The following is a 22,826-nucleotide window of genomic DNA, read 5'->3' as shown; positions in this document are numbered from 1 at the left end:
CCGTGGGACTCGCCGTACATATGCACGCAATTTCGGGGTTTCTAGGCGACTATCCACGGAATGAAGTGCACTCGTTCCGTGCAATGTTACGGTAATCTCTGGAGATCAGGCTGATATTTACAAACTCACTCCAGAGGGAGTTTGCCAAAGTATTGGCATCAAAATGCACTTAAAGTACCAAAAGTAAAAGTACTCATTATGCAGAATGTCCCGTTTTCAAATGTATACAATGAATAAAAATCCTTTGAAAATAGCAGATCTACAAGCTCACAACGCGTCACAAAGCGACGCGGTGTGAGCTTGTAGATCAGCTACTTTCAAATTGTGGAAGTTTATATATAGGTCTGAAGTGGTTTGTTATAATACTAAAAATCTACAAAGTAACTAGTAAGTAAAGTGTTCAAATCATTGTAGTGGAGTAAAAATATCTGCCTTTGAGATGTAGTGGAGTAGAAGTTAAATTGTAAAAAAATAATTGGAAACACTCCAGTAAAGTAAAAGAAAATACAGTACTTGAGTAAATGTACTTAGTTACTTTCCACCACTGCAAGCAACAGAAATAATGTCCTAATAATATTAATACACAGGAACAACGACAGACTTTCAAAACATTTATTAAACAATTACAGTTTACTTCTACAAATGACCTTACAATAATCTCTCTCTCTCTGAGAAGATGATGTCATCTTTAATGATCGTACAATAACACATGAAATGAAACATTATGAAGAATGAGAATAATATGGAATGAAAACAACACAATGAAACAATGATCTAATAATGAATCAATAGATAAACAATGAATGATTTGACTTCATTGATGAATGAATGCATTTAGTGGATGTTTGAATCCAGAGTCAAACACACACTGTTCCTCACTCTGTTGTGTCAAATAGACATCAAATACATGAGTGTGTTTCTACATGAGAGACACACGTATGACCCTGATATTTACATCATCACTATTTATGATATATATTTATATCAAATACATGAGTGTGTTTCTACATGAGAGACACACGTATGACACTGATATTTACATCATCACTATTTATGATACATATTTATATCAAATACATGAGTGTGTTTCTACATGAGAGACACACGTATGACACTGATATTTACATTATCATCATCATCATCAGTATTATGATATATGATACATATTTATACATCTGTGGAGTGGAGGTTTGTGCAGCGCTGTCTAATCTAATCTGATCTGATCTAATCTAATCTAATCTAATCTAATCTAATCTAATCTAATCTAATCTAATCTAATGTAATGTAATGTAATGTAATCTAATGTAATCTGATCTATTGTAATCTAATCTGATCTAATCTAATGTAATGTAATGTAATGTAATGTAATGTAATGTAATCTGATCTATTGTAATCTAATCTAATCTAATGTAATGTAATGTAATGTAATGTAATGTAATGTAATGTAATGTAATCTGATCTATTGTAATCTAATCTAATCTAATCTAATGTAATGTAATGTAATCTGATCTATTGTAATCTAATCTGATGTAATCTGATCTCCCTGTGGTGATGACTGAATCAAAGAAAAGGAGACTATAGTGAACTGGTGTTAGAGAGGATTTCCGTGGACCCCTCCTCTGAAAACATGTTGTACCAGGGACCCCCATACAAGATCTGTGATATTAAAATGTTTCAAAACATAATCAAAACGTGTTCCAAGATGTATTTGAAAATGGCAGATCTACAAGTTCACACGTTCAGCTTGTAGATCTGCTATTTCCAAAACGCCAATTTATATATGTTTAACTTTAAACCCTCCCTGGAACCCCCTCAAGGACCCCTGGGGGTCCCCGGACCACACTTTGAGAACCTCTGGTCTAGACCACCGCTTTTCAATGTCAGGTCTGGGGACCCCCAAGGGGTCCAAATGGACCCTTACAGGTCTGTAACTCTGAGAGTGTTTAAATGGAACCAAATGGACCCTTACAGGTCTGTCCTTGGGGGGGGGGGGGGGGGGGTTCCCCAGCGAAAGTAGTTAACATCATCACAATCATTTTAACCACTTTATAATGTTATGCATTGGCTACACAAAAACAGCAGATCTACAAGCTCACAGCGCGGCACAAAGTGCTGCGCTGTGAGCTTGTAGATCTGCTGTTTTTGAAAAAAGAAAAGTATTGAAAATGGTTGGAACATTTTGAATAATTTAGATTTTTCTGGTAAACATAAATCTTCTCCTCTGGGGGTCCCTGACACAACACATTTTCAGATGGGGGTCCCTGGCACAACACATTTTCAGATGGGGGTCCCTGACACTACACATTTTCAGATGGGGGTCCCTGGCACAACACATTTTCAGATGGGGGTCCCTGGCACAACACGTTTTCAGATGGGGGTCCCTGGCACAACACGTTTTCAGATGGGGGTCCCTGGCACAACACATTTTCAGATGGGGGTCCCTGACACAACACGTTTTCAGATGGGGGTCCCTGGCACAACACATTTTCAGATGGGGGTCTCTGACACAACACGTTTTCAGATGGGGGTCCCTGGCACAACACATTTTCAGATGGGGGTCCGCAGCCCAAACACATATTAATCTGGGGGTCCTTGACTTGAACAGGTTTGAGAACCACTGCTGTAAGAGTCCATATGGACCCCTAGTGGGCCCCGGACCTGATGTTGAGAAACAGTGTCTAGATGGTTCTCAAAGTGTGGTCTGGGGACCCCCAGGGGTTCCAGGGGGTCCCCAGCTAAATGATTGAATCAGTTGATTCAGTTACAGATCTACAAGCGGCGAAGCGTTGTGAGCTTATAGATCTGCAGTTTTTCTTATTAACCCATTAAGACCTGAGGCCGATAAAAAAATCCTAACGCTTTAAAAATATATATGGGGGTCCCTGGAACAGAATATGTTCATATGGGGGTCCTTGACATGAACATGTTTGAGAAACACTGATCTACAGATTGAAGTACTTGTGGTAACCATGACAACCTGGACTCACTCAGACATGTTGAGTAACCATGACGACCTGATGTCACCCTCACATAGAGACTCTATCTCTGCTCACACAGAAACACTGAGGAGAAGGAGAAGTAAACATAGAACCCAGCATAGAGAGGATCAGTGAATGTGTCCCTGAAGGTGTACAGGTGTATCAGAATGTCCTCTGATATTTCATAGAATGACAGAGTTCCAGCAGAACAGTCTAGATACACTGCTACTCTCTTAGAGCCTCTAGAGGCACTGACAGGGAGGTCAGTCTGCTCACTATTGTGTCTGACACTGTACCCTTTACCTAACAGTCCTCTTTCACAGTCCAGACTCCAGGACATGTCATTGTGTCCTAGCCTACAGTCATCACCCTTTCCTTTCCTGCTGATTCCTCTGTCAGTCACTGCTATAGAAACCATTCTCCCCTCCCACTCTACCTCCCAGTAACAGCGTCCAGTCAGACCCTCTGAACACAGAACCTGATACTGTACATCAAACCTGTCAGGATGAGGAGGATACTGATGATCCTGTCTGTCATCACGTGTCACCTTCCTGTTGTTCTCAGACAGAGAGAGTCTTCTGTATGCTGTATTTGTGTCCAGTGTGAGACGATGATAATCTGATGAGAAAAACAACACAGTAAACATTAAACACATCATTCACTGAGTGACACACACACACACACACACACACACACACACACACACACACACACACACACACACACACACACACACACACACACACACACACACACACACACACACACACATACAGACACAAGCACACATGTACACACACACACACACACACACACACACACACACACACACACACACACACACACACACACACACACACACACACACACACACACACACACACACACACACACACACACACACACACACACACCAGTGGTGGGAAAAGTACTCAAATTTTTTCCTTAAGTAAAAGTACAAAATTATTGGTATCAAAATATACTTAAAGTACAAAAGTAGAAAGTACTCATCATGCAGAACGTCCCATGTTTTCAAATGTATACAAATATTTTGAAAATAGCAGATCTACAAGCTTGAGCTTGTAGATCTGCTATTTTCAAATGGCTTAATTGTATATAGAGCTGAAGTGGTTAATGTATGTTTTGTAATAATAATCTAAATCTACAAAGTAACTAGTAACTAAAGTTTTCAAATAATTGTAGTGGAGTAAAAAGTACAATATTTGACTCTGAGATGTAATGGAATAGAAGTAAAAGTAATTGAAAATTGGAAATACTTTCCACCACTGAGAGACGCACGCACGCACGCACGCACGCACGCACGCACGAACGCACCAGTGGTGGAAAAAGTACTGATGTGTATATTTCATAAACATAGATACAAATCTAGGTCATATATTCACTCTACAAGTAGCCTACAGTCAGACAGAAGAAGTGGATTGAGACAGAGAGGTGGCTGTTGGCTGACCGGGGTGTGGGGTTAAAATTAACATTCTCTTTGTTGTTTACCTGGGAGACAGAGGTCTACTGTGTGTCTCCCATTCCCCCTTCCTGCCCTAACAGTTGCAAATGTTTGTGCCGGGTGGGGGCTCACCTTTGAAGTCTGACACACCCATACCTGTACCTCCTCTTTCTCTGAATGTGCTATAAAGACTATGACATGTAAGCTTGTATTGTGTGTTACTCAGCGGCCGTCAGGCTGTTGTGTGGTGGGGACCTCAGGGTCTCCATAGAAAGCTGTTTGTACTATGCAATAAATGGAAGCAAAGAAACCTCACTGCTGGAGTGATGACTCAATTCATTCTACAACCATTCATTCTCATCTCTGGAACAACAAATTATCTACAATATGGCGTTGTTGGCAACTACAAAAGTGCAATAGAAACCTTTAAGTCTGTGGTTCTCAGATACCACATATGGGTTGTTGCACACATCAGATACATCATATGGCGTTTAAGTCGGCAGTCGCGTTGGTTTGTTTTTTTGGGGACGTCAGTCTCCAGGGATACTGAGCCAGGCGTCGAAAGAACATGCGGCGGCGTTTTTGCCTTGCGGTGGGTGTACGGATCACGTTCTCTTCCTGAGACGTGGGGAAACCACCGTGTAGGTGATTATGGACATCGGCACGGGATGACGACAACTTTTCGAGAATCTACAAGGAGAGGACTTCATGACCAGATCTAGGACGGCTGCACGACTCATCTGGCTACACAACTTATCTTCTGCGATCGCTAGAAGGGCGCGCTGCGGTGCTGACGGCAGAGCGGGGAGCCTGTGGATGGACGGGGTTCTTCGTAGCGGGTATGTTGTGAGGAGAGGACAGCGGGTGCCAGCAGAGTGGAGAACTTACGGTGAAGGGGTTCTTCGTGAAGAGTGTGGTAACACATCTTCAGCGATCGCGAGTAGAGCGCTCTGTTGTAAACATGCGGCTATCTGTTGGACAATCTGGGAACGGCACTGGACAGCACGGCTGGGGTGAGAAGATGACATTGAGGGAGACTGCGAGAGAGACATTATCGAGTGGAACACTGCGCATATGGGACCTGGGGTTATGTTTTTGTGATGAGGGTGGTTTAAACTATGGGGCAATGGCTGCCATGGGAAGTGATGTGGGGATGTTGTTTCACTCTCTGGTCTCTTGTGTTTAATGTGAGTTTACTTTGTGGGTTATTGTTTCATTGGGGGTACACTGCCTTCTTTTTTCCGTGTAGGCACTTCCGTTTGTAGTTGTCATATGTGCTTGATGGTACGGTGTAAAACTTAGGGATAAGTATTAGGCTATCTTTGAGTATATTTTGGTGACTAGGCGGGGGGGACATTGATCTTGGGGGGTGGTGTTATCGCTTGGTGAGCGTAATTCGACTGTATGCTGTCAGCTTCTACTGGGTGGTGGCTGTGTAATGTTTTATCCTGGAGTTTAAAAGGCTAACAGAGGGATCCTGCACGCTAATTAGTTTTGGGGGATGTGTCTATTTGATGTAATTCACCGTGTCGCTGTACTATGTAATCTTGGGTCTTGAATGTGCATTGTTCTGTGTGATGTTGTTTGCTGTTTTGGTCTTCCTGAATGTTTAATTTTTTTTCCTGGTTTGGGGTTCCAGTCGCTTTTCATGGGGGGCGGTTCTTTGTGGTTCTTTTGAAATATACGTGTTTGTGGAAGACGTTTAAGGTCTCCCATGGGGGGTCTGATGTGTATATTTAATAAACATAGATACAAATCTAGGTCATATATTCACTCTACAAGTAGCCTACAGTCAGACAGAAGAAGTGGATTGAGACAGAGAGGTGGCTGTTGGCTGACCGGGGTGTGGGGTTAAAATTAACATTCTCTTTGTTGTTTACCTGGGAGACAGAGGTCTACTGTGTGTCTCCCATTCCCCCTTCCTGCCCTAACAGTTGCAAATGTTTGTGCCGGGTGGGGGCTCACCTTTGAAGTCTGACACACCCATACCTGTACCTCCTCTTTCTCTGAATGTGCTATAAAGACTATGAAATGTAAGCTTGTATTGTGTGTTACTCAGCGGCCGTCAGGCTGTTGTGTGGTGGGGACCTCAGGGTCTCCATAGAAAGCTGTTTGTACTATGCAATAAATGGAAGCAAAGAAACCTCACTGCTGGAGTGATGACTCAATTCATTCTACAACCCTTCATACTCACCACTGGAACAACAAACTATCTACAATATGGCGTTGTTGGCAACTACAAAAGTGCAATAGAAACCTTTAAGTCTGTGGTTCTCAGATACCACATATGGGTTGTTGCACACATCAGATACATCAGTACTCAAATGTTTTACTTAAGTAAAAGTATTAAGTAAAAGTCTGGAATTCAAAATGTACTTGAGTAAAAGTACAAAAGTATTGGTATCAAAATATACTTAAATTACAAAAGTAGAAAGTACTCATAATGCAGAATGTCCCATTTCACAAGTTTTCAAATGTATAAAAAGTGTTTAAAGCTTTTGAAAATAGCAGATCTACAAGCTCACAATGCGTCGCAGTGTGACGCATTGTGAGCTTGTAGATCTGCTAATTTCAAATGGCTGAAATGTATTTAGGGCTGAAGTGGTTAATGTATGTTTTGTAATAATAATCTACAAAGTAACTAGTAACTAAAGTTTTTTTTTTTTAATTGTAGTGGAGTGAAAGTACAATATTTGACTCTGAGATGTAGTGGAGTAGAAGTAAAAGTATTGAAAATTGGAAATAATAACCACGCACGCACGCACGCACGCACACACGCACGCACGCACGCACACATGAAACTGGTTGTTGAGGCCGTAGAAGAAACGTTCTTTAAAGAATCATTATTTAACTATTTAAATGCTTCTATAAAGCAGTAATTCTAGCTTTTAGTGTGAAGGACCCCCACATTTATATGTATTTGTCTGTGGACCCCCATCTGAAAATGTTTTGTGCCAGGGACCCCCACATTTATATGTATTGGTCTGTGGACCCCCATCTGAAGATGTGTTGTGCCAGGGACCCCCACATTTACATATATTTGTCTGTGGACCCCCATCTGAAAATATTTTGTGCCAGGGACCCCAGAAGAGAAGATTTATGTTAAAAACTATCACAATTATTCAACTTGTTTCCAAACATTTAAATATTTTTCAAAACATATCTAGAATAGCAGACCTATAAGCTCGCAGCGCGGCACGAAGTGGTGCGCTGCGAGCTTGTAGATCTGCTATATTTAAACAGCCAACATATGAAATATGTATAAAGGAGTTAAAATGATTGTGATGCTGTATTAAACATTTTGCTGAGGACCCCCTGGAACTCCACTACATCTTCCCCCACCTACATCTTCCCCCAGAAAGTCAAAGTACAGAAAACTGGAAATACTCCAGTAAAATAAAAAATACCTTCAATTGTACTTGAGAACAGTACTTGAGTAAATGTACTTAGTTAATTTATACCACTGAAAACAGCAGATCTACTCGCAATGTGTTGTGAGCTTGTAGATCTTCTATTTTTGATGAATCCTCACGTATTAAGACATGTCAACATTGGGATGCAGGGGTTTAAGTGGTTAATGGTTCAAAGAAGGTTCTTTGAGGAATTATTTGTGGTTGTGAGCTTGTAGATCTGATATATTCAGGGAACATACTTGGTGTTAAGTGTTAAACGAAAAAAAAAAAAAAAAAAAAAAAATTTATGAATTAAAATCAGTTCCAGATGACAGCTTTAATTAACCACTTGAACCCTAGTGACCTATTCTGTAATAATAATACTAAAATAGCAGATCTTCAAGCTCACAACATGTTGCAATGCAACACATTGTGAGCTTGTAGATCGGCTATTTTCGGCTCACATATTTGGTGTAGAGGGAAAAGGAGCCCTGAGGGACCCGGTCAGACAGACAGAGTATAGTAATCAAAAACTGTAACTTTAAATAATGACTCAAGCAGAAGTAAAAGTATCTACATATTAACTATTGAAAATACTATGAAGTTATTTCATAAGATCTGATTTATTGTCTTGTATTAATACAAAATTAAAGAGGCCTCAATGCCCTCAATGCCCTCAATACCCTCTTGCCTGACTAACTACCTCCCCAAAGTTAGTGACACCCAAACCCTAACAGTAGAGGAAGTGACAACGATCTGGTGCCACCCACTTATAGAACATTATCATTCTACTACTCTGACACCCACTTATAGAACATTATCATTCTACTACTCTGACACCCACTTATAGAACATTATCATTCTACTACTCTGACACCCACTTATAGAACATTATCATTCTACTACTCTGACACCCACTTATAGAACATTATCATTCTACTACTCTGACACCCACTTATAGAACATAATCATTCTACTACTCTGACACCCACTTATAGAACATAATCATTCTACTACTCTGACACCCACTTATAGAACATTATCATTCTACTACTCTGACACCAACTTATAGAACATAATCATTCTACTACTCTGACCCACTTATAGAACATTATCATTCTACTACTCTGACACCCACTTATAGAACATTATCATTCTACTACTCTGACACCCACTTATAGAACATAATCATTCTACTACTCTGACACCCACTTATAGAACATTATCATTCTACTACTCTGACACCCACTTATAGAACATTATCATTCTACTACTCTGACACACTTATAGAACATTATCATTCTACTACTCTGACACACTTATAGAACATTATCATTCTACTACTCTGACCCACTTATAGAACATTATCATTCTACTACTCTGACACCCACTTATAGAACATTATCATTCTACTACTTTGACACCCACTTATAGAACATTATCATTCTACTACTCTGACACCCACTTATAGAACATTATCATTCTACTACTCTGACACACTTATAGAACATTATCATTCTACTACTCTGACACACTTATAGAACATTATCATTCTACTACTCTGACCCACTTATAGAACATTATCATTCTACTACTCTGACACCCACTTATAGAACATTATCATTCTACTACTTTGACACCCACTTATAGAACATTATCATTCTACTACTCTGACACCCACTTATAGAACATTATCATTCTACTACTCTGACACCCACTAATAGAACATTATCATTCTACTACTCTGACACCCACTTATAGAACATAATCATTCTACTACTCTGACACCCACTTATAGAACATAATCATTCTACTACTCTGACACCCACTTATAGAACATAATCATTCTACTACTCTGACACCCACTTATAGAACATTATCATTCTACTACTCTGACACCAACTTATAGAACATAATCATTCTACTACTCTGACCCACTTATAGAACATTATCATTCTACTACTCCGACACCCACTTATAGAACATTATCATTCTACTACTCTGACACCCACTTATAGAACATAATCATTCTACTACTCTGACACCCACTTATAGAACATTATCATTCTACTACTCTGACACCAACTTATAGAACATAATCATTCTACTACTCTGACCCACTTATAGAACATTATCATTCTACTACTCCGACACCCACTTATAGAACATTATCATTCTACTACTCTACTACTCTGACACCCACTTATAGAACATAATCATTCTACTACTCTGACACCCACTTCTAGAACATTATCATTCTACTACTCTGACACCCACTTCTAGAACATTATCATTCTACTACTCTGACACCAACTTATAGAACATTATCATTCTACTACTCTGACACCCACTTATAGAACATTATCATTCTACTACTCTGACACCCACTTATAGAACATTATCATTCTACTACTCTGACACACTTATAGAACATTATCATTCTACTACTCTGACACCCACTTATAGAACATTATCATTCTACTACTCTGACACCCACTTATAGAACATTATCATTATACTACTCTGACACCCACTTATAGAACATTATCATTCTACTACTCTGACACCCACTTATAGAACATTATCAGTCTACTACTCTGACACCCACTTATAGAACATTATCATTCTATTACTCTGACACCAAAGTGTGGAATGCTCTAACACCATCTCTTTAATAAAAAAGATCATTTAAATATTTTTTTAATACAGCCAATCTACAAGCTTACAATGTGTCACAATGTGAGACGTCATGAGCTTGTATATCTACTATTTTAGCATTTTGTTTAAAGTTTAGACAATCTACGAGCCAATCTACCAACTCAGAATGTGTCACAATGTCAGGCGTTGTGAGCTTGCAGATCAGCAATTTTTTTTTAAATAGCCCAACTACAAGCTTACAACCTCACCAACCCGATCTCCAAGAATTTAGTATACATTACAAGGAGTGGTCATTCCGTGCATAGACAACTGGAAAACCTGAAAATCCGTGCATAGCCGCCTCGCATCTCCCCCATTGTGACTAAACCATTTCGGAGGCGCGCAGTTTCAAGGGAACTGTCGACACGTGAGGGACCACCGAGTGAGCTAAAGCGAACAAGATGCCGTCCCGAACGTTGCGACGTTCCCTTGAACCAGGGGTCTGCAACCTGCGGCTCTGGAGCCACATGTGGCTCCAGAGCCTTTCCCTTGTGGCTTCCTGTAGCTATAGAAAACATTATATGGAAATTAACAATGTTTTTTTTTCACATTTAAAATTGTATTTATCGTTGCTGTAATATGAGACATAGATTTGTACGTGCTCCAATACTGTAAAGATGTGTAGAATAAATAAATATAAAAGTATAAATAAAAGTTTCAACATTTCTGTCAAATTTGCGTCAAAGCCTGCAACACATTTATTGGCGCGGCACCGCATTAGTGGGCTAAAATAGGTTTTGCGGCTCCAGACAGATTTCAGCGCTGTTTGAGTTATGTACCGATAGGCACAGAATCGTACATTTTGTTGTGGGGACTGCTCTGCTTCCGGGTTTTTCCGGGTTGCGCCCACCATGGGACTCGCCGTACATATGCACAGATTTTCAGGGTTTCTAGGCTACTATGCAATGTATACTAAATTCTTGGAGATCAGGCTGACCTCACACATTTTGACAAGTTGTGAACTTGTAGATTGGCTATTTTTAAATTAACGGATATATTGCGCTGATCAAAGCAATGGTAACCGCGTTTCGGCACGTCAGCCGTCCTCAACGTTTCAAACTCCGGACTAGTTTGAAAACGCTGAGGAAGGCCGACGTGCCGAAACGCGTCCGTCTCTCTAGATAGACTGTCTGCTGCGGCTGTTCATCTTTAAAGCAATACAAGGCAGGTCCACAAATAACGATTTTTAGCAACCCGGGCGACTACCGGGTGGCTTACTAGATTCCTCCTACGTAACAATTTTACCCCCAGGAGGAGAATAACTGTTGCTCAGAAAGAAGCTCCCATTTGAGAATATTGTAAACTTCATCATCTTCTCCGGTCGCCAGATAGAGAGCAAGAAGATCAACACGCCCGCAGATGCACTGGCATGCACATGGGTGCCCGTGAGACTGCGTGCCCCGCCTGCTACATCAAATGAAGCGGTGTGACTGTGAAAGCATAGCGTGTCACTTCAATACAACAGACAACACACTGAGTTAGGCCTTATTGTTTGAGTTTGATTAATGAAAATTTTGAATTGTATCGTATGTTTCACAATTTCCTGTAGCCTAATAACCAATAATGAAAGTCAATAATTACATTCTTCTTAATAATAAACACAATTTGTAAAGTTATAGCAGTGACTGAGACAACAGGCTAAATGTGCATGTTCTAATCCTGATCTTGACATAGTTTTTTAATTGCCTAGAGTACAGACAGTGTTCATTTAACACGTTTGTTCATTCTACGTTGAATTGATTAAATGTTTTGAAATAGCTTGCGCCGGAATCACCAGTGTAATTTCATTCTCATATATATATATCCCGGCGTGCGATAGTGTCTCGCATCACGTGCCAAAAAGAGCAGATCTACAAATTCACAGATCTTGTAGATCTGCTATTTCCGTCAGTTTCAACTAGGCTACCTGGCTACTTCTATTTCCGGTAGTACGATTTCAAAATAAAACGTGTTGAATCATCACACAACAAGTATAGATGAAAATAAACTCTTATTTTGAAATTCGTTTTGAAAGGAAAAGGATTTCCATGCCCTTGACGGTTTGTCAAGCCTGCATTCATCTGTGCATTAAAAACAACACAGAAATTATGGAATATAAAGACTTTGGGGCAAAAATTCATATTTACCACCATGCTCTCTGAAACCAGGACAATATGGGCCTATGGAACAAAAGTGTGTTCTCTTTCCTCATCTTTTGCAGAAGGTGAGTAATTCATCTTATGCTGGCAGTGGTGGAACGTAACTAAGTACGTGGTACTTTTACTTTAAAGGAGTATTTCCAATTTGCAATACTTTTACTCCATTACATCTCATAAGCAAATATTATACTTTTACTCCACTACAATTATTTGAAAAGATTAGTTACTTTGTAGATTTTGATTATTATTTCAAAACATACATTTATCACTTCAGCCCTATATACATTTCAGCCATTTGAAAATAGTAGATCTACAAGCTCACAATGTGTCGCGATGTGACGCATTGTGAGCTTGTAGATCTGATTTTTTCAAAACATTTTCATACATTTGAAAACTTGAAATGGGACATTCTGCACAATGAGTACTTTTACTTTTGATACTTTAATTACATTTTGATGCCAATACTTTTGTACTTTTACTCAAGTACATTTTGAATTCCGGACTTTTACTTGTAACAGAGTATTTCAACATTGCGCAGTATTGCAGATACATTGCAGATACAAAGCACCAGTGAGACGTCATTCCAATGCGCAGAAAAATAACAGTGTGAAAAGCATGGAGGGTGGCGCTGGCTGATGACGTAGGTTGCCTAATAGTTGGGTCATCTGTGGCACTTCCGTGACCGTGGAGAGCGAAGGTCCGTTTCTCAATGGATTTGTTATCTAGGAGGGTTATTAAACAAATTTAGCCGGGGTGTATTTTTAAAAGGGGCGGGGAAAATTTGTGAGAGACCAAAATCCAAAATGGCTGCCGTGAAAATGAACTTTTTTAATGGTTTGACCTATAAAGATGCACAATACATGGTTTCAGAGCATATTTTGCTCAAGGAATACATATTTGGTGTTTATATAATGATTTGACCTATTGTTGACCTTCAAATGCAAAATGGCTGCCAATTATGAGCTCCAAAAGGTTTTTCTTTCAAAATCGTCACAGAGCCTTCTTATTAGGCTCTAATGAAAGTTCTGCTCATGATGAGTTGAATAATATACAGTATAAGTACACAGAAGTAATCTCTGAGGTCAATAAAGTCAATGTTTGTGTGTAAACAGTTACTGATTTGCAGTTTCCCATTAAATAGTGTAGGCTACTGAGAATATGGTGTCCAGTTCATCCCATCCCATTTTCATAATGAACCAAAAATAAATGAGCACTATAGCCTAACATAAAATAGTATTCTGTATGTAAAGCTAGAAAGGTTAGTTGCTTGAGGTGAATTTAAAGGTCAACTCATTTGTCACCCTTATTTTGTAGTATTGATCCCAGTGTTTCCTGTCTGCCTAGTTACTTTTACCTGCCTTAACCAATCTTGTGATTTTGTCAGTGTTTCCACCTTTGTCGTCCTAGTTCCCCAGCCTATCCCAGTGTTGATTGTCTGTTGAGTTCACCTGTGTCCTGTTAATCCCTGTCTATTTAAGCCCTGTGTTTGCATTGCATTGCGTTCTTTTTTTTTTCTTTTTTTTTCTAAATTTTTATCCCACGATTTTGTAACCCTATTTTTTACACCCAGTGCCAATTGTCTATGTAATCCTGGGCACTACCTTCCCTCTGCCAACCTAGGGAGGCCAGGGCCGAGCTCATGCCTCCTTCAATGCATGAGAGCCAACTGACCTTCTTGTCACCTGACAGGGGAGAGTTTCCCTGGTTGGACGTAGCGCGTGGAAGGAACACGTTATTCCAACCAGTTCCCTTCCCCTCCATCAGGCGCCTCGGCTGGCCAGGGGGAGGCAGTATAGTGACCAGGATTACTGCATGTTTTTGTGAGGGTATCTACCCTAGGAGACACGGGGAGAACATGCAAACTCCACACAGAAAGGCCCTTTCGCCAACCCCACCTAGGGTATGGGCACTGATAACGCGGAGGAGAGAACACGCCCCCAGCGCCCACAGCGTCCCCTGCGGGAATCGAACCCAGGACCTTCTAGCTGTGAGGCGACAGCACTACCGACTGTGCCACCGTGCCCCCTTTGCATTGCGTTCTTGTTGGTCTGTAGACCTTTGTCATGTGAGGTTTTTAGTCGTTGTTCTTTGTGCTCAAGAATCTTGGACAAGTGATTTTGGATAAGAACCTCTCCAGAGCAGGATGCACCGCACCCCCCATTTGTAGTGCTTTCCTCGTAGTGCTTGGTCTACCAACCCCTACACTACTACCCCTGCTGTAACCAGAGTGTCGGCCATTCCAGAACCCTTGAATCGCTTGTAGATGGCATAGATCAGGCTTGTCAAACTCGCGGCCCGCGGGCGTTTTGCGGCCCGCGGGCGTTTTGCGGCCCGCGGAAAGGTCTAATGCGGCCCGCGAAATACTTTTAAAAATAGTAAATTGATACTACATGTAACAGACATAGAGTCGCAGTTTGCAATGCTGTTCTTCCAAGCAGCTCGCCCCTGCAACTTGGCTGAGTACCTCTGATGGCCAAGGCATTGTCTCCGCAGCTGTGGAATGTTCTGGCTGATTGGCTCGTTAACAGTCTATTCAACTAGTCGAGTAGTAATGGCTATACTCTTTGATCCTCACACCCAGCCCAGACTCAGTCAGCCCAGCACGGACACTCTCTCTCTCTCTCTCTCTCTCTGTCTGTCTGTCTGTCTGTCTCACACACACACACACACACACACACACACACACACACACACACACACACGTAGTGCAGTGTTATGAAAATAACTGCTCCCTGACATTGGCAAGTTTGTTAAAGCAAAGAGATGTCAGGTGTCTGGGAGCAGCAAGTGATTTAGATGAAATTTCATGCTGGCTACACCATGTAAATTTGCCATTTTCGAAAATATAATAATGGTAATAGGTAGTAGAAGCATTAATCATATATGTGTTAAAAACGTATAAATGTATCATTGGAGGATGTCCTTGAACATTTCTGGATTCTCCGCCTTGAGCTCAGTGAGTGTCTTGTAGGTTGGCAGATCACCAACAAGAAAGGAGAATGGAATATTCTTCTGCCGCATAGCCTCCACATGTTTCACCATGATGTCATTCACCACTGACTTGCTTGGAGGTTCATTGTATGTTGTGTGGTAATTAGGCTTGCTCTTGTTGGGTGGTGGATGACAGCAGGACTGGGCACCACTGTATCCTGGAACTCGCTGCTCTTCAGGTGGTGGTCTTGTGCCATAATTGTCTACACAAGAAGTGTATGTATCACAGAGCGAGCACGCTGCGGAGCTCTGCTATCAACCTGGGAGTAAATGTCCATGGCATGACAAGGAGTAAAGATCTGGTAGACACTCTGCACAAGAGCGGTGTCTGCATCAGCTATGCAGACACACTGCTCCTCTATGACCATTGGGCTCTGATGGATGTGGAGGCATCAACAACCTGCCCACACGAGATCGCAGACAGCAAGCCAGCTATCGTGATCATCGACAATGACGACTTCAATATTGACACTGTGACAGGTGACTCTACAGGAGTCCATCGAACAAATGTCATGTACATGCAGCCAGAGAGCTATGAAAAGAAACCAGGCGAAGAGACTGCTGAAACGCTCACCAAGAAGAAGGAAATCTCTGCACAGCTAAAGCAGAAGTGTGCAGAACTGACAAAGGTTTGCCAGTACAGATGCCCCCCTGGTAGCAAGAGTGAGCCACCTGCTCGTCCCAGGGTAGATCCAACAGTGGATGGGTCAGCTCCGTAGCATGCTCGCTCTGTAATACATGCACTGTCTTGTGTAGACAATCATGGCACAAGACCACCACCTGAAGAGCAGCGAGTTCCAGGATACAGTGGTGCCCAGTCCTGCTGTCATCCACCACCCAACAAGAGCAAACCACACAACATACAATGAACCTCCAAGCAAGTCAGTGGTGAATGACATAATGGTGAAACATGTGGAGGCCATGCGGCAGAAGAATATTCCATTCTCCTTTCTTGTTGGTGACCTGCCCACCTACAAGACCCTCACTCAGCTCAAGGCGGAGAATCCAGAAATGTTCAAGGACATCCTCCCAATCCAGTTCCACCAGCTGATGTCCTACATCTATGCCATCTACAAGCGATTCAAGGGATCTGGAATGGCAGACGCTCTAATGTCCAAGACTCTTGAGCACAAAGAACAACAACTAAAAACCTCACCTCACATGACTACAGACCAACAAAACCACAGTGCAAACACAGGGTTTAAATAGACAGGGATTAACAGGACACAGGTGAAATCAACTGGCAATCAACACTGGGATAGGCTGGGGGACTAGGAGGACACAGGTGGAAACACTGACAAAATCACAAGACTGGTTAGACAAGGCAAGTAAAAGTAACTGGGCAGACTGGAAACACTGGGAGCAATACTACAAAATAAGGGTGACAAATGAGTTGACCTTTAAATTCACCTCAAGCAACTAACCTTTCTAGCTTTGCATACAGAATACTATTTTATGTTAGGCTATAGTGCTCATTTATTTTTGGTTCATTATGAAGATGTGATGGGATGAACTGGACACCATATTCTCAGTAGCCTACACTATTTAATGGGAAACTGCAAATCAGTAACTGTTGTTTACACACAAACATTGACTTTATTGACCTCAGAGATTACTTCTGTGTACTTATACTGTATATTATTCAACTCATCATGAGCAGAACTTTCATTAGAGCCTAATAAGAAGGCTCTGTGATTGTGACTGTGATTTTGGAAACAAAAAAACCTTTTGGAGCTCATAATTGGCAGCCATTTTGCATTTGAAGGTCAACAATAGGTCAAATCATTATATAAACACCAAATATGTATTCCTTGACCAAATTAAGCTCTGAAACCATGTATTGTGCATCTTTGTAGGTCAAACCATTAAAAAGTTCATTTTCACGGCAGCCATTTTGGATTTTGGTCTCTCACAAATTTTCCCCGCCCCTTTTAAAAAGACACCCCGGCTAAATTTGTTTAATAACCCTCCTAGATGACAAATCCATTGAGAAACGGACCTTCGCTCTCCACGGTCACGGAAGTGCCACAGATGACCCAACTATAACGCTACTCTCATTCGTTGGAACGACATCCAATCATCATAGTAGTTCTAGTGTAGTTCTGCAAAACCTCCCAATGGGAGGCTTTCCAGACTGAGAAGCGAAGAGAGAAAAAAAACCGCCGAACGTAGCGAAGCAGGCTGGATCCCAGGCTACCTTCCAACATGCAACAGTCCAATGGAAGACAAGAACATGACGATGAGTTTCTTGATGTCCAATCAACAAGCGCCCGTCAACTACTGTATGTGACATTTGTTAGCAATGTTTGGTGTGCTTGACAAAGTACAATGTGAAAGCAAACCAAACCAAATGAAAAATGCAACAATGTTGCAACTGCACCCCTGAACCCCTGAGTCTACCAAACTATACAGTAGGTGTGAATCTGCCCTAAAAAACTACGTATAAAATGTCAATATTGACAGATACTCACATCCTTTAATGAGATGAGGATTGAACCGATCTTCTCCACCATGTTTCACTCTGTAGGAAGTAGAACAACAACAATGCATCAATGTCTGTCTAACACAACGTCTCCACTACCTGAAACTACAGTGTTTCTCCTTTCTTGTAGATCTGCTATTTTCAAATGGCCGAAATGTATGGGCTGAAGTGGTTAATGTATGTTTTGTAATAATAATCAAAATCTACAAAGTAACTAGTAGCTTTCAAATAAATGTAGTGGAGTAAAAGTAGGCTACAATATTCAGATACGAGATGTAGTGGAGTAGAAGTAAAAGTATTGGAAATTAGATATACTCAAGTAAAGTGCAAATACCTCAAAACTTTACTTAAGTAAATGTACTTAGTTACTTTCCACCACTGTTCCAGAGAGCGGGGCTCGAGTCCCAAAGCGAGTGTGGTTCCTTCAACCAAAATCTGTCATTTGCGTTTCAAATTGTTTTCTGTGATCGGCTGGTGATATAACTTAACTGACACAAGGTATTTATAAACATACTTGTGTGGATTACAGAGATATTTGAATTAAATCTTGATTCGGGACGTGTGCTGTGCACTTGTTTGTGTCAGTCCATGCGATTAAGCATTTAAATGTGACATTATTCACCACCGACAGTGGCTGGTCATCCAGCACTATCAACTGGGAAATGTGCTCTGTTATTTCTTTTGCCTTCTTGCTCTCTCTTGGGAGTTTTTCACTCTTTTTGGAGTGCTTTGATCGGTCATTTTCGCTGCAGTCTGATCCGATTAAAATTTTTGGGTTGATATGGAGCCGATATCCGATCTGTTAATCGGATTGCAGCAATCTCTAGTCTTCATAAGACATGAAGTGTGTGCGGCCACCTTTATGTCTCTTGAAGACTAGTTGATAGTTGATTCTTCTGCCGTGGCCGGCACCACTACAAGGACTTTGGTGTGCGCAGCATTTCTGTGCATAGTGGTTGATTAATGTAACGCCCAAACCACTCCTGTGAATAATATAGTGTGTAGCGCATGCGTTTAGGGGCAGCGTTGCGTGTTGCACATGACAGAAAATTATAGAATAGCGATGGGTGATGTCCCCACCCACAAATAGCGGGTTGCGGGTTCTCCCAGAAAGTAGGGCCCCATGTCTACTCACGTGAAATCCTTCAGCCCAGAGAGATAGAGCAGCTTCTTCATTCCCGACTCAACCATGTTTAGACTCACGTCCAATTCTCTCAGATGGATGGAGGGATTAGAAGTTAGAGCTGAGGCCAGAACTTCACAGCATCTCTCTGACAACCAGCAGTTCTTCAGTCTGAAAGTGTAAGAGAGAGAGAGAGAGAGAGAGAGAGAGAGAGAGAGAGAGAGAGAGAGAGAGAGAGAGAGAGAGAGAGAGAGAGAGAGAGAGAGAGAGAGAGAGAGAGAGAGAGAGAGAGAGAGAGAGAGAGAGAGAGAGAGAGAGAGCGAGCGAGAGATTAAAAACAAATATATTCCTGGATAGAGAACGTGCTTGTCGACTGTCAATGTTTTGGACTAGTGTCCCAAGTTGGAAAAGAATAATAATAATGTTTAGTCGGTCAATAAATAACATTTTAATGGCTAACACCTTCTGTTTAGCATCAAGCACTTAATCTAGTCATTTTGGATTCAATAACACTGTTTATCCAGACATGCATAGTGTGAACACACAAGACTATCAGTTGAGTTGTGCATTGTATAGTAAGTGGTACTTTTACACAGTATACTCAGTAAACTGTTATTGTATTAATTGGTACTCTTACAGTCCCTCAGTAAACTGTTATTGTATTAATTGGTACTCTTACACTCCCTCAGTAAACTGTTATTGTATTAATTGGTACTCTTACACTCCCTCAGTAAATTGCTATTGTATTTTACTTCAAAACATTTCTTGTTAATGGTTAAGAGATGCAGCTTCAGAACACACAAGACCTCCAGAGTCAATATCAGAGATATTCTTGGGCAGAATTATGATGTTTAAGTCAATAAAAATGAGATGAACAAACACAGTATGGAATCATTTCCTAACATCCTCCCACCCCTCGACCCATCCTTTCTTTTCTGAGGTGAGATACTCCCTTTAGTGTCCATTAAATACACTGCTTTAAGATGAATAACTATGGTTCATTACATGATACTGTGGAGTCTCGCTCCAGTCCCAGCGGTCAGGTGAGTTTTGATACAGTTGGAGCCAGAGTGAGGAGCCTAGAGTCCAGCACCTCAGACAGCCCCATTGCCTAGGGCAACTGGTTGAGGGGTGGTATGTGCCACTCTGCATCCTCAATCAGTTGGAAGTGATGACACCTGCGTGTTGGGCAATCAGAAGGCAGCTGGGCTGAGTTTACTTAAGGTGCTCACTCTGGCTCACTCACTGCTGACTCCCTGGGGGAAACACCGTCCGGCGGTAAGTGATACACTCACTCACATTTCTCACTGTTAATGTGTGTTAGTGTACAAAGCTCATGTTGTGTTTCTTTTATTCGTAGGCAACGTACGAGCGTTCATGAAGCCTGCACTGTTTCACCTTAAAACCTGCTAACTCCTGACGTGGGAAGAACCTAAGTTTGTTTCTGCATGATATGCATGCACCCCCTCTCTGAACATTGTTAATTTTTCCTTTAATAAATTGAGCTTTAGGCCTGAACTGCTTCTGTATTATGTGCTTAAAACAAAAATCATTCTAATGAAATCCCTAATTGAATGAGTCACAATCTGCAACACTCTCACTGAGCACGCGCACACACACACACACACACACACACACACACACACACACACACACACACACACACACACACATACACACACACACACACACACACACACACACACACACACACACACACACACACACACACAACTGTAACTTTTTCATTTGAATAAAATATGTGTACTATTTAATATTTCACTGCTATATCTTTCAAAATTAACCATTTCACAGAAATGTGATTGACAACTTCGCTAAACATTATCAAATACTATTTTAATCGCGGGTCTCTGCCTCCGAAACTTGTTCCTTGCGTTCCAACATATCCTTGGGCACTAGGACAACAACCTAGCAACCATTTCTTCCCTATAGGCACACGCTGTAAGGACGCAGAGCTACCAGTTAGTGTTGCAAAAATAAGACTTAATCTCAGTATTTAACGTTTTTTCCAAATACAAAGCTTGCTGTACCACAGATTGTGCATTATAGCCAGACTAGACACATTTTGACAAATTATGAAACTTTAACATGTGTGAGTTATTTTACTTTGGTACTTGAAGTATATTTTGATGCCAATACTTTTCTACTTTAACTATATGCTGCCAATACTTTTGTACTTTAGGGCGGCAGTGGTTCAGGGGTAGAGCGGCGCTTGGCAACTGGGAAGGTTCCCAGTTCGATCCCGGGCTCCCCCAGAGTCAGTGTCGAAGTGTCCTTGAGCAAGACACTGAACCCCTAATTGCTCCCGATGAGCAGGTTGGTGCCTTGCATGGTTTCCTTCACCATCAGTGAATGGGTGAATGTAATGCACAATCATTGTAAAGTGCCTTGAATAAAGACGCTATATAAATGCACCATTTAATACCATTTTGAATACAGGCCTTTTACATCTTTTTATATGGTGGTATTGCTACTTTCACTTAATAATAATAATGATAATAATAATAATAATAACATGAGTACTTCTTCCACCACTGATTCAGAGCTACAGAGTTCAGAAAGATAGTTCATGTAGGAAGGAGATAAACACACTCACTCATAATGGACACACTAGGGAGGAAAACTTACTACTTACTTACTTACTTACTTTCTACCTTAACAACCTTTCAAGGATGGCCATCTAGGTGAAAACTGTATTACTGCAATGAATACTCACACCAATTAAGAATTAACATGAATATAAATACCATTCAAAACTAGGGGATGACAGTCTGACAAAACATATTAAACCACTCACAGTGTAACCAGAGGTTCTTAGGTTATAAATGTAGTATCTCAGCATAAAGACTACATATATTAGTCACTGTATCTTATCAATATTATGGTCAGTGTGGATTACCATGATTTCAACCTTAACCACACTCTTCAAATAAAGTACCACCATCATAACTACATTATAATCACTTACTATAACAGAACTGATACAAATCAAAATAAACATTTTACGTTTGTCTGACCTCAGAATGTCCAGACAACAGTGTGGACTCTTCAGTCCAGCACAGATGAGTTCCAGTCCGGAAACCTCAAAGACATTTCCGCTCAGGTCCAGTTCTTTCAAATGGGAAGGATCAGAGTTGAGAGCTGAAGCCACAACCTCAATGTGTTCCTTTTTGAGGCCACAGCCAACAAGCCTGTAATTACAAATTAAATGTAAAATCAGAGATGAACAAAACAGATCAGGCGTGTTCACTGTCAATGAGGTTACCTGTGGTGCTGCCTGAAATGTACATGCATTTGGCTACTTTTCTGGCCAACTAAATAAGACGCTCACAACACGCTGCTGTTGCTCCATTCTATGGCAGTGAAGTGAATACATGTTCTGTCAATAGATGAACAGCCTGTACGACCGCATGTCATTTGTTTACTTACTTTGGTTCTCTTAACAAAGTTCTTTGTGAACGCTATCCAGACCAAATGCAAAATGTAACAATGTAAATATTTGGTCCTTGATCGGAACCTTTTAAGCAAACCTTAGGTGTGAA

At 40.9% G+C, this 22,826-nt stretch overlaps 1 protein-coding gene across 1 annotated transcript in view; it reads right to left on the bottom strand.

Annotated features, from left to right (window-relative positions):
* Nucleotides 1-2,046: 2,046 nt before the first annotated feature.
* The window catches only part of LOC308094038 (NACHT, LRR and PYD domains-containing protein 3-like), a 54,719-nt gene continuing 33,939 nt past the window's right edge, over nt 2,047-22,826 (bottom strand). Inside the window, exons 10-13 of the mRNA XM_080440481.1 lie at nt 22,302-22,475; nt 19,276-19,434; nt 18,130-18,179; nt 2,047-3,596 (exon numbers count right to left, since the gene is read on the bottom strand). Of these exons, the coding sequence (XP_080296607.1) occupies nt 3,040-3,596; nt 18,130-18,179; nt 19,276-19,434; nt 22,302-22,475 (940 nt within the window). The 3' untranslated portion in view covers nt 2,047-3,039. The remainder of the gene's footprint in view (nt 3,597-18,129; nt 18,180-19,275; nt 19,435-22,301; nt 22,476-22,826) is intronic.

Source organism: Gymnoscopelus braueri, assembly GCF_963280865.1.
Source record: "Gymnoscopelus braueri genome assembly, chromosome: 10".
Taxonomy (NCBI): Eukaryota; Metazoa; Chordata; class Actinopteri; order Myctophiformes; family Myctophidae; genus Gymnoscopelus; species Gymnoscopelus braueri.
Note: the sequence above shows the minus strand (reverse complement) of the source record. Positions and strands in the feature narration are given on the sequence as shown.